The sequence below is a fragment of the Papio anubis genome, chromosome 16, assembly GCF_008728515.1.
Source record: "Papio anubis isolate 15944 chromosome 16, Panubis1.0, whole genome shotgun sequence".
Taxonomy (NCBI): domain Eukaryota; kingdom Metazoa; phylum Chordata; class Mammalia; order Primates; family Cercopithecidae; genus Papio; species Papio anubis.
Window position 1 is genome coordinate 8,473,882 of NC_044991.1, and position 11,916 is coordinate 8,485,797.

The following is an 11,916-nucleotide window of genomic DNA, read 5'->3' on the forward strand; positions in this document are numbered from 1 at the left end:
TTCTCCTTTTAGTAAAGTACAACCTCCAGTTGCTTCCTGAGGGGTAGTCTTGAGACATGTATCTGAAAAGATCTCAATTCATACTTGCATAGCATTTGGCTAGGTATAGAATTCTAGATTGGAAATATTTTCTCTCAGATTTTGAAGGTCTTCATTATCTTATAGCTTCAAAGGTTGGTGTGGAGAAGTCTGATGAATGTTGAATTCCTAAAGCTCAGACTTTTTTGTTTGTATCTCTGGAAGTGTTTAGGTTCCGCTCTGTCCTCGGTGCTGTGAAATTTCTTGACAACAAAATCAGGGGTGAGTCCCCTTCATTCATTGTCCTGAACACTTGATGTTTCCTTCTCTACTGGAAACTCATGTTCTTCATCTCTGAGAACTTGTCTTGACAAAAAAGAAATGTATTTATTTGACATCTCTCCCTGCCTCCTAGTCTGTTGTCTCTGCTGCCTCTTTCAGAAACATCTAAACAATTTAGCTGTTGGAGCTCCTGACCTCTTCTCTGTTCTTTCTGGAAAATTTTTTTTTCAAGTTTAGCTTGTATACTTTGATTAGATTTTGCATTCCTATTATTATGTTATTTTTATTTTAAGGCAAGGTCTCTTTCTGTTGCCCAGGCTGGAGTGCAGTGGCAGGATCATAGTTCACTGCAGCCTTGTTCCCAGACTCAAGTGATCCTCCTGCCTCAACCTCCCAAGCAGCTGGAACTACAGGTGTGTGCCACCACACCCAGCTAGTATTTCAATTTTTTGTACAGACAGGGTCTTAGGTGGCCCAGACTGATGTTGAACTCCTAGGCTCAAACAGTCCTCCTGCCTTAGCCTACCAAAATGCTGGGATTACAGGCATGAGCTGCGGCATCTAGACTATATTTTTGTCAAGAATTAGTGGTGGTGGGTGTTTGAACATTTTTATTTTAGAGCCTCCTATTCTTATTTCATGAATGGAAAGTTTTATCTTTCTAAAGATATCAATTATAGATTTTTTAAAAAAGACAGTTTCACTCTTGTTGACCAGGCTGGAGTGCAATGGCGTGATCTCACCTCACTGCAACCTCCAATTCCCAGGTTCAAGCAATTCTCCTGCCTTAGCCTCCCAAGTAGCTGGGACCACGACCAGCTAATTTTTTGTACTTTTAGTAGAGACGGGGTTTTCACCATGTTGGCCGGGCTGGTCTTGAACGCCTGACCTCAGGGGATCCACATGCCTCCGCCTCGCAAAGTGCTGGGATTACAGGCATGAGCCACTGTGGCCGGTTCAATTATAGATTTTTTAGGTTGAGGTGTTGACAGATCTCACCTCAGCCTTTTCTCTCTCCTTGTCATGCAGCCCATAGGGGAGACTGTCAGGCCAGTGTGGGGACTAATGAATAAATGCTACACTGTGCCCACTCAGGTGGGTAAGGGCTGGCACTCCTCTACCCCTGGAGTGCGGTGGCTATGTTGGCCCCCTTGGCAGACACAGTAAGGGGGACTGCACCTGGAGAGGATGGGCCAGTCAGGGAAGGACTGCTCGCCACTCATAGCTGTGTGTCACCCCTCCCACCTCTCTCTGTGGAGATGCAAAGTCAAGAGTAGGAAGAAGCCAGCCTCTGAGGTAAGGCTTCCCCTGGAAGGCTCAGGGCTGGGGCTCTCTCCTATCAGAGCTCAGTTAGACCCAGACACATGGCAGGGAGTCCCAGGGGTAGTGGCGGGCCCCCTCCAGGAAACTCACAAGGTTACCACAGCTCAACTGAAAAGGAAGAACTTCACAGGACTGGGACACCCCAGTGTGAGAACGGGAGGATGAGGTGCTCTGAAGGCCTTTCTGCCCACAGTCTGCCCTCTTATTCCTCCTGCAGGTCGTGATCCCCAGGGGACCTGGAGGACTGAATGATGCTGCCCCCGAGGAGACTGCTCTCTTGTCTTAGGAGGGAGAGCAGGTGAAGTCCCCATGGGAGGAAGCACCTAGCCCCATTCCTGCTGAGCAAGAAGAGGTGGCAGGGACCCCAGACTGGGAGGTAAGGACAGCCTGGGGCTTCAACTGGAATGTCTCCAGCATGGGTCCGACTGAGCAGCCACGGAGCACTGCAGAGTGGGAGGCAGCGGGGCAGGGAGGCAGTACTGGAGGCTGGCTCAACCTTAAGACCAGCAGGCCAAGCTGCTGTCCCAGGGGAGTGAGGACATCTGTGCAGAGCTGAGAGGCAGCAGCCATGTGTGAACAGACTGCGCCTCATCCTGGCCCCACCGACTTCTTGCAGACAGAGCCTGTTTCCCTGTCTGTGTAACACAGAACCTGCCTGATCTCACTGCTGGGTTCCTCTTCCTCCTGCCAGGAAAATAAAAAGGTTCAAAAGGAAATTGCTGGGTATCCATCTGGTAAGACCACCGGCCCAGCGTGCTGCAGGGCGCTGCTTCCACACTACTTCTCAGCGACTGCTAGGGTCACACATACCCCAGCCCTTTCCCGCCTTCCTGAGCTGTGGAGGGGAGGGAAACAGCCCAGGAGTCAGGTAACTGGACCTTCCTAGGAGCCTCCTTGGGTGGGCAGGAACTCCGGGCCACTCCCCTGAGCTGGCTGCATCCCTACCTTTCACCACAGCTGACCTGGCCCCCGGGCATCTCAGAGGGAGGTTTGCTCCCAGCAGGGGACTCAAAAGGCTGCCGGTTTCTACTTTGCAGAGGCCTCTGAGGACAGCAAAGAGCATAAGGCCCTGGGACTGGTTCCCCGTGCTCATGACAGAGCTGTGCCTGGACTGGCTCTCAGCCTCCAACACCCTCAAGACTCAGAACTGTGAAGAAAAAGTTTCTAGTAATTCCAAGAGTTGCTGCTGCTATAGGCCCTGCTGCTGCCTTTTGGGGCCTCCGTCTTCAGAGAAACCCAGTGTGGCTTCATCCACACTCCCTGTCCCCACAGCTGCAGGAACAGCACTTCCTGCTACCGAGCCACGTCACCACAATGGATTGTCTCTGGAAGGGACAAGGGGGCCCTGGCCGGCCTTCCGACTGACTCGGTGCCAGGGGATGGACCAACGTCCCTCTCGTGCTGACAGCCGGGCCGCACCCTGGCAAGAGGGCATTTACAGAAATGCTGGCAGGAACCGCTGCCAGGGATGCTGTAGGGTCCTCTGGCAAAAGAGGTCTCAAGTGGCTTCTCAGAGTGTCTGTGGTTCTCTATCCCAGGCTGTTCCCTAAGAGGGTCTGCCCAGGACTCAGGTAAGCAGATGCTCATTAGAAACTTGGGCACTGCCTGTGTGCCCAGCCCAGCCCATTATGTCGGTGAGGACAGAGGTCCCTGCCTTTGGTGGGCTCCAGGCCAGCAAGGGCTACAGCCCCAGAAGGCAGAGCAGGAAGATAGGACTCAGGGCAGCTGAAGCAGCCTTCTCATTGGCAGAAGGGAAACAGAAGCCCAGGGTCACATGGGGTAATGGCAGAGCCAGGACTAGGGTCAGGGTCTCTGGCTCTCAGCTTGCCCATGCCACCACCTCCTCCTCTGCCCGCCCCAGTGCCTCATAGGCCCAAGGTTGACTCCTGTCCCTAGGGCAGGCCTGTGGCCCACAGGGCTCATGCATGGCCCCTGGCCAAGCCTGTGGGCCCTGCCTGACCCCCTACCGGGAGGATGACACCTAGGGTTGGAGCCCAGCAAGTATTCTCCAGCTCCAGCCTGGCCCCGAGGGCAAACTTGCCACTGGTCAGGGGTCTGGACAGCGGCATGTCTGAGGACCCAGAGAGGTGGCCAGTCGTGTGGTGAGGTGACAGAGGCTAAGGACGGTGGCTTAGTCCTGGGCTTCCATGGGGCCTTGGGGCCTTCCCAGGGAACGTTCTGGCACCTGCTGACTGAGCTCTGGGAGGTAGCCCTGGCATATAAGTCCCTGATGCCATGATTTGTCTTCCTTTTTGGAGTGTCATATATGAAAGAGGTAACTGTTGTGATGGTGCTGGTGGGACCGCTGCCGCTGATGGAGGGTGGGCTGAGTTAGGCCTGAAATGTGGGCCTCCAGGCTGAGTCCTGCCCTCTCCACCACACTCAGCGCTGACACCTCTAGTCAGCCCATTCTGGCTCCTTCCCCCAGATGCCAGAACAATGTAGTTCTTGTCACCAATCTGGGCAGAGTTGGGTCAGTGGGGGACATGGGATTATGGGCAAGGCTAGCTGACATCTGCTTAACCTCAATATACCCGTCTCAAACGCGGCCAGGTGGTGGGGTAAGCAGGAATGAGGCAGGGGTGGGACTGCCCTGGGAAGGATGTCCCCAACCAGGGCCTGGGCAGGGGACCCAAGTTGGAACTACCACATTGCTTTATTGTACCTCAGGGCCCCTGGCTAGGGAGCAGGCTGGGGACTAGGTACCCCATTCTAGCGGGGCACAGCACAAAGCTCGTAGGGGGATGGGGTCACCAGGAAAGCAAAGACACCATGGTGGCTGGGCCGGGGCTGTCCGGCGGGCACCGAGAAGCTGAAGCGCTGCAGCAGGCAGGTGAAGAAGAGGAAGAGCTCCATGCGGGCCAGGGGCTCCCCGAGGCATGCACGGCGGCCTGTGGGGAGGGGAGGGGTGTCAGTGAGCCTGCCTCCCGGGCAGGACCCCTGCAAGATTCCACAGAAGGGGACAGGGAGCTGGGCTCCCCACAGGCACCTGCTGAGAAAGGCAGGAAGGCCTCTGGCTTCACAAAGTGGCCCTGAGCATCCAGAAAGTGTTCGGGGTGGAAGCGGAAGGGCTTCTCCCAGACGGCCTCATCCTTCAGCACTGATGACAGGTTGGTGAAGAGCGTCGTCCCCTGGGCAGGAGATGCAGGGTGAGAGTGGGGACTGGGCTCTAAGATGTTGGTACCCCTGCCACCAAACACATGGGGGACACACACTGCCTGGCACACAGCTGGACTCTCAACTAGTCCTGCACCTGACAAGCTCCTGGGCACCCTCTCTGACCCCATGGCAGGGCGCAGTCACACCTCTCAGGGGCACCCACGCTGCTCCCTCTCCCTACAGGCATTGGGTCGTCCGACATTCTGGCAGGTCCTGATCTGTCTTCCCTACTAGACTGGGGTTCTGTATGGACAGGCTAGCCCTGCCTCTACTCTGGACCCCACAACCAAGCTGTGACAGTTGATGTGATGGCATTAAGGGACTGGGTGGCCAGGGTTCCTAGACTGGGCCCACCTGGTAGTGGCCATGCTGGGGCTACCACCAGGGACTGGTGTTGAGCTGGGGTGAGGAGGGCTCCAGGCCTACCTTAGGGATGAGGAAGCCCTGTAGTTCGATGTCACGGGATGTCATATGGGTCACACCCAGGGGGACGATGTCCCCAAAGCGCTGCACCTCATGAATCACGGCAGTGGTGTAGGGCATGCGAGCCTGGTCACCCATCTCAGGTCGCCGCACCTGCCCTATCACGTCGTCGATCTCCTGTTGGACACGGCCTGGACAGACATGCATCCCCACAATGGGTCAGCACCTAGGGGGTAGCCCTGACACTCTGCCTCCTGTGTTGGAGGAGGTCAGACTTACAGGAGCCTGTTCAAGACTGTGCTGGGAGCCCCGGGTGTCCCAGCTAAGTTCACGGGCCCCCACCTGTACCCTTCCTCCCTCGCCCCCTGCACTCGGCCCCAGCTGGACTCACGCTGCACATCCGGGTGCAGGATCATGAGCAGGAGGCCCCAGGCCAGCGTGGTCGAGGTGGTCACCATCCCAGCAGAGAACAGGTCAGCCACCACTATGCGCAGGTTCTCTTCATTGAAGCTACTCTCAGGGTTCCCCTTGGCCTGAGCAGGGCCAAGAGGGTGCTCAGGGGACATATTGGGGTAGCCCCCTAATGACCTCCCATTCTGTACCTATCAGCCCAGATGCTGCTTGCTGGGATGCCCTGGCCCCACCTTTTGCCCAGTCTCCCCTCATTCCTCCTGGGATGCTCAATCCACCACCCTTGCTCCCCACCGTGGCAGCCGCTCTCACCTTCTCCATCTCTGCCAGGAAGGCCTCAGTCAGGTCTCGGGGTGGCTGGGCTGGATCCCAGGTCATCCTGTGCTCGGTCAGCAGCTCATCTAGCTGGGTGAGGAAAGCCTTTTGGGAGCGTAGGACCTTGCCAGCCAGCCCAGGGATGCGCAGGAGGAGGGGGATGGCATTCAGCACCTACACCAGACACAGAACAGGGTCTCAATCTCTCCTGTACTCTGTGTTCACCTGGACCAGTCTCAGGCCCCAGCTGTCTCCAGGGAAGACCCAGGGCCTGCCTGTCTCCACCACTGACCTCTCCAAGTGCCAGCCTCCACCCTCTCTCCTTGCCCTGGGCTGCCAGAAGAGAAACCCAAAATCGAAATCACCATGGACAGGGGGCACAGTCCTTGGCCTTTCTTGGTGCCCCCTGACCCGGGCACACCTCTCCCATGACCTTGTCTGAGACTTCCCCTTCTCCTCCAGGCCCTTCCTCTAGCAGTGGACTCTCTAGGAATGTCCTTTCCCAAACCCTCTGCAAATCCTGTTCCTCGGAGGCCCTAGTGCAGCCCTGGCACTTCTCAGGAGCTCGCCCTGCAGAGACCCCGGCGTCCATCGCTCTGCACCTCGCGCAGTAAGCCTGACTCCTCCTTCAGTGCCTCATGTGTTAGGTCAAACAGCCTGAGGAAGCGAGGATCGTCGTATTCAAAGCGGCGCCCATAGGTGAGGGAGGCGATCACGTTGCTCACTGCTTTATCCAGGAGGCTGTTTGGGCGAAAGGGTCGTCCTGGGGGCGGGAGATGCGGGTCAGGGGTCACCTTCCCCGTCCCCCGCCTTCCCAGTTCCTGCCTTGTGCCCCTCTGCCCATCACCCACCGGCTTGGTCGGTGAAGGCAGCACAGAGGCAGGCGGCCTCCTCGGTGACCCATTGCTCCAGCGACTTCTTGCCCAGACCCAAGTTGCGCAAGGTAGAAACGGAGAAGCGCCTCTGCTCGCGCCACGCGGGCCCGTAGCGCGCCAGGAACACCCCTAGGGGCAGGACAGGCAGGTGCGAGTGGCCATGAAGTCCTTGGCCCCACTCTCTGCCACCCACTCCAACCCAGCGCTACCCAAGGTCTCCCGCAGTCCCTCGCCTGGTGCAGCTGGGCACAGGGCCCACTCTGCTTACCTGCCTTGCTTCCCTGGCTGGGGCAGGTTTTTGCCCCACCTCTTCTCTGCCCACCCTGACCGCCTTTCCACTCAGGGAAGATCCCGCATGCCCCCTCCCACCTACACTGAGCCCACGCACAGGCGCTGACGCCGTCCCCCTCTTCGACACCTGATTCCAGCTGGGAAAGGCGCCATCCTCACCCACCCGGCTCCTGGCGGGTCTGGGCAGTGGCCCCGCCCACTCGCCACAAGCCCCGCCCTCATCCCCAGGCTCACACCTCCCCAGTGCAGGTGGTTTCCTGGCCCGTTGTCCCCACTGGCTGGCCTTTCTGTTTCACATCCACGACCCCGCGCCCTCTCCGCCCAGCTCGGACTTCGGTCACCGCCCACCCAGGGCCCACGGAAATGAGATCTCTGTGCCCACCGCCACTTGCCTTGGGAGCGCGGCCCAAAACCCAGGACCTGGTTGATGGGCACAGGCGGGCGGTCGGCTGTGTCCTCGCCGTAGGTCACCAGCGCCTCGCGCACGGCCGCCAGCCCATTGAGCACGACCACCGGCGTCCAGGCCAGCTGCAGGCTGAACACGTCCCCGAAGCGGCGCCGCAACTGCAGAGGGAGGGTCAGGGCCTCCATCAAGCCAGGGTCTCCCCAGACTGCAGGTCCTAGTCCTATTTGAGCCTTGGGCGACCCCCGGGGATACCAGGAGTGAGCAGGTGGAAGGAGGAGACCTGGCCTCATGATCCTGAGGTGGGGGTGGGGTTCACACCTTCTATGATGGAGGAACTCAGTTTGGATGCATCACCCAGCTATGACCTTATAAGGGTCCCCAAAATTGCCGATAGACCCCAGTTAGCATCCCATTTTACAGATGATGGTCCATGCCAGTGAGCAGTGAGGCCTGAGGACCCACAGTGCAAAAGGTTTGAACTGGGTCACTGCACACCCTTCATCCTTGATTTCCTGATTTCAAGACCTGACTTTAAAAGACCCTGACTTGTCTTCCATTCGTAAGTCCTTTTCTTCTGGTGTCAGCAGAAGGGACTTTGTGCTCTATAACATATTGTGCCCAATGGGCTTGCACGCCCACTGCCAAGTCCAGCTCCACCTCCAGGCCCTTGCCCTACTCTTCCTTGGTTTTTGTAAAATCCAGTCCTTCGTGCCATGCACAAATGCCCTCCCCCTGGAAGTCCCCCAAACCTGCTTCCCCTTCTCAGCCTGGCTTCTGGTCCAGCCTGTGGTTTCACCCACCACCCATGTTTGCTGCTGGTAGGGGATCCTTAGGACCTCTGCCACCCTCCAGGACCTCCTCCCTCACCTGGTCGAAGCAGTATGGTGTGTTCTTGAAGTCCACATGCAGCAGGTTGCCCAGCCCCGGCAGTGGCAGGGGACCTGGCGGGTAGCGTGCAGCCCAGCGTTGGCGCCGGTGCATCAGGTCCACCAGGAGCAGGAAGATGGCCACTGTCACAGCCAGGGGCACCAGTGCATCTAGCTCCATAGCTGCCTCACTGCCCCCTGGGCTCCTCTGGACACACCTGGCTCCCCCACCGCACCAGCCACAGAGGACCAGGCAGGACACTCTCAGCACACCAAGTGCGTGATCATTCCCTTATAAAGGAAGCTGATCATGGCCTTTGCCCTCTGCTGTGAGCCAACCTGCTGTTTTGATTGTACTGCCAGTGGGTACAGGGTCAGGCCAGGGCGGGTAGGGGCTGCTCCAGAGGTCCTTGCCCCTGCTGCCCGCTCCAGGCCCTTACCCAGGGTAGGGCAGTGGAGGGGCCTGGTCGGAGAAGTCACTCCCTCTCCCCACTCCCAGCTTCTCAAGCCCGCACAGGCTTCTGGGATAACCAAGGTCTCAGTGCACCCTGCCATCCACCTCTCTGCTAGGCTCATACACCCTAATGTGGTCACAACCCCTCCTCCAGAACATGGCCTTCCCCTTTCCTTACCCCACCTACCCGTTCCAGAGTGGCCTTTACCACCCTTATCTGTCACTGGCACTTACCTGGGGCCTTAGGGAGCTCATGATGATCAGAGGCGCCATGGGCCTGGTCCCTTCGCTTCACACTGCACTCTTGACATGCACAGACGCTATGCACACCCCTGATGGTGCACAGACCTCTTGTCCACTCCCAGACACTTGTCCACACTTGCAGGGACACGATCACACACCCACAAAATTACCCACACGAAGACAGTACTCACATGCACACAGACTCACACTGACACTCGGCACACGCATTGTCACACACACACACACAGACCCAGCACCAAGTACCGTGCTTCTCAGCTATGTCTGAGATTTCCTGCGTGGGATTTCTCCTGTCCAGAGGCTGCTCCCAGTGAGCCTCAAAGCTGTCACCTGGATCCCAGCCCAGCCCGCATTCCTGGGCTCCAGCCTGGCCATGGCTTCTTGTTTGCAACAGCGCTGTTCCCAGAGCTTCCAGTTGGTAACCTGAAGGCCCTTGCCCCAGCCTGTGACAACATCCTTCAGGGCTGCCTGAGGGCTGTCGTCTTCCACTGCTTTCTGGCCTCCATGTTTCTGATTAGAAATCTGGTGGGAACGTTATGGAGGATCCTTTGTTCAGGATATGTTGACTTAAAAAAAAAAAAAAAAAGACAGGGTCTTACTCTGTTGCCCAGGCTGGAGTGCAGTGGCAGGATCACGGCTCACTGCAGTTGCGACCTCAAGTAGACCTCCTGACTCCCAAGTAGCTGGGACTACAGGCACCACTGAGCCCAAATTTATTTTGTTTTTGAGACGGAGTTTTGCTCTTGTCACCCAGGCTGGAGTGCAATGATGCAATCTCGGCTCACTGCAACCTCCGCCTCCAGGGTTCAAGTGATTCTCCTGCCTCAGCCTCCAGAGTAGCTGGGGTTACAGGCACCCACCAACCATGCCTGGCTGATTTTTTTGTAGTTTTAGTAGAGACAGGGTTTCTACTAAACCCTGTCTGACCATGTTGGCCAGGCTGGTCTTGAACTCCTGACCTCAGGTGATCCACCTGCCTTGGCCTCCCAAAGTGCTGGGATTACAGGCATGCGCCATCGTGTCTGGCTTGGGAATGAGGTTTTGAAGCTCCAGCTGCCGGGGCTTCCTCAGGTTTCTGTGGGGCCATGCAGACTGTCTTGTTTCAAGTCTGTCCCCTAACTGGGGAGAGGGGGGATATGAACAGAACAAGTTAAAAGACCACACGGCTTGCCATTCTCAGCTTCAGCCACTTTTCTTCTTTTTGTTTTTTGGTAGAAACAGGGTCTTGCTATGTTGCCCAGGCTGGTCTCCAACTCCTGGTCTCAAGAGAACCTTCCACCTCAGTCTCTGAAAGGGCTGGGATTCCAGGTCTGAGCTGCTGTGCCTGGCCCTCCATTTTTCTTGAATAAATGCTCATGGGTATTTATGAGCTTTTAGTTAATTTCCAGACTTCTGAAAAAGTTGAGACTGATGTTTTTGTCAGGTTTTTCATGTCGCATAGCAAATGGTGAATTTCCAATGTGTTATTTCTGCAGATGTCACAGCTCATCTGAGGGTATTTATGAGACGTAAGATGTCTTAAATGTCTGTCTTTATATGTGGCTAACAGTTTGGTTGGGTCTAGAATTCTTTTTTATTTTTTGAGATGGAGTCTTGCTCTATTGCCCAGGCTGGAGTGCTGTGGCACAGTCCTGGTTCATTGCAACCTCCACCTCCCAGGTTCGATTCTCCTGCCCTCAGCCTCCCAAGTAGCTGGGACTACAGGCGCCCACCACACCTGGCTAATTTTTGTGTTTTTAGTAGAGACGGGGTTTCACCATGTTGGCCAGGCTGGTCTTGAACCTCTGACCTCCAGTGATCTGCCTGCCTTAGCCTCCCAAAGTGCTGGGATTACAGATGTAAGCCACCATGCTTGGCCTAGAATTTGACATTGAACATTATTTCCTGCTGAATTTTGTCTACTGTTTTGGGGTATCATATATGAAAAGAGGTCATTGTTGTGATGGTGCTGGTGGGACTGCCGCCTCTGGTGCGTTGGCTTGAGTTGGGCCTGAAATGTGGGCCTCCAGGCTGAGAGAGCCTCTGTGCAGTAAAGGGTCGACTCATCAGCTTGGGGAAGGCAGCATCTCTGTATCTTGAAGAAAAAAGAACAAGACCTCGACCAGTTTTTGGAAGATGAGCTGTGTGCTTTGGTAGTATTCTGCCTGGTAACAGTGTCTTTGAATTCCTGAAGCCTTAGGCCATGCCAGTTTGCCGACAAGGTGATGTATGGTAGAGACCTTGGATCTGCCTGTATCAGTTTGACCTCTAGAGGGGGCAGGAGACTTCGTACCTAATGTCAGCCACTCAAGTACTCCATACGTACAAGACCAACCCCCCAGAACTCCTCTGAACATGATGGCTTGGTGGAGGTCCCTTACAGGCAGTGTCCTGTACATGTGTCACACACTGTGGCTGGGAGAATACAGCACTGTCTGTATGACTGCACTGGAAGACAACAGTGGGAATTCTGTGCTGTGTGTGCTGGACTCTGTCCTGGGCACCACTGATCTCTGCTGACTTTTATCTGTATCTTTTCAGTGTAATAAACCATGACAATGAGTATAACAGCATTTCTGAATTCCGTTGAGTTCTTATAGCAAATCACTGAACTGAGAGGGGCAGATCTTGGGGACTCCCGACACAGCTGGCTTCAGAAGTGTGATTCACTAGAATTACCCTCTCTGAAACTTGGTGCAAGCTTAACTTGGAAAAAGGAAGGTAAAGGAGGTGGCTGATGGAGCTTTATTCCTGCATAGTTACTGTGTCACTTATGGCATGACACAGTAGCTGCACTGTGATCAGTTATGAGAGGTAAAGTTAGTTACAGAATTTAGAAATGATAGAACCAAC

The 11,916-nt window shown here is 55.8% G+C and overlaps 2 protein-coding genes across 2 annotated transcripts; one reads left to right on the plus strand and one right to left on the minus strand.

The window, feature by feature from the left end:
• Nucleotides 1-1,911: 1,911 nt before the first annotated feature.
• On the plus strand, nucleotides 1,912-3,902 carry LOC101013973. The gene is made up of 3 exons (XM_017945350.3): nucleotides 1,912-1,999; nucleotides 2,315-2,491; nucleotides 2,661-3,902. Exon 3 carries the CDS (start codon nucleotides 2,715-2,717, stop codon nucleotides 3,171-3,173), a length of 459 nt encoding a protein of 152 aa, XP_017800839.1. The 5' UTR covers nucleotides 1,912-1,999; nucleotides 2,315-2,491; nucleotides 2,661-2,714; the 3' UTR covers nucleotides 3,174-3,902.
• A 358-nt stretch (nucleotides 3,903-4,260) lies between these two features.
• LOC101014319 (cytochrome P450 2D17) lies at nucleotides 4,261-9,836 on the minus strand. Its single transcript, XM_003905633.5, has 9 exons — nucleotides 8,371-9,836; nucleotides 7,490-7,661; nucleotides 6,783-6,935; nucleotides 6,534-6,694; nucleotides 5,929-6,105; nucleotides 5,597-5,738; nucleotides 5,209-5,396; nucleotides 4,613-4,754; nucleotides 4,261-4,514 (listed from the first exon to the last, which is right to left on the minus strand). The coding sequence occupies exons 1-9, from the start codon at nucleotides 8,548-8,550 to the stop codon at nucleotides 4,336-4,338; spliced, it is 1,494 nt and encodes a 497-aa protein (XP_003905682.1). The 5' UTR covers nucleotides 8,551-9,836; the 3' UTR covers nucleotides 4,261-4,335.
• Between the last annotated feature and the right edge of the window lie 2,080 nt (nucleotides 9,837-11,916).

Excerpts from the sequence above, each read along its gene's own strand:
- LOC101013973 (XM_017945350.3), top strand. The coding sequence starts at position 2,715 with ATGACAGAGCTGTGCCTGGACTGGCTCTCAGCCTCCAACACCCTCAAG.
- LOC101014319 (XM_003905633.5), bottom strand. The coding sequence starts at position 8,550 with ATGGAGCTAGATGCACTGGTGCCCCTGGCTGTGACAGTGGCCATCTTC. Across the intron at positions 6,936-7,489 it reads TTTTGGGCCGCGCTCCCAAG|GGGTGTTCCTGGCGCGCTAC; the intron begins GCAAGTGGCGGT and ends TCCTGCCCCTAG. Across the intron at positions 5,397-5,596 it reads CCTGCACCCGGATGTGCAGC|GCCGTGTCCAACAGGAGATC; the intron begins GTGAGTCCAGCT and ends ATGTCTGTCCAG.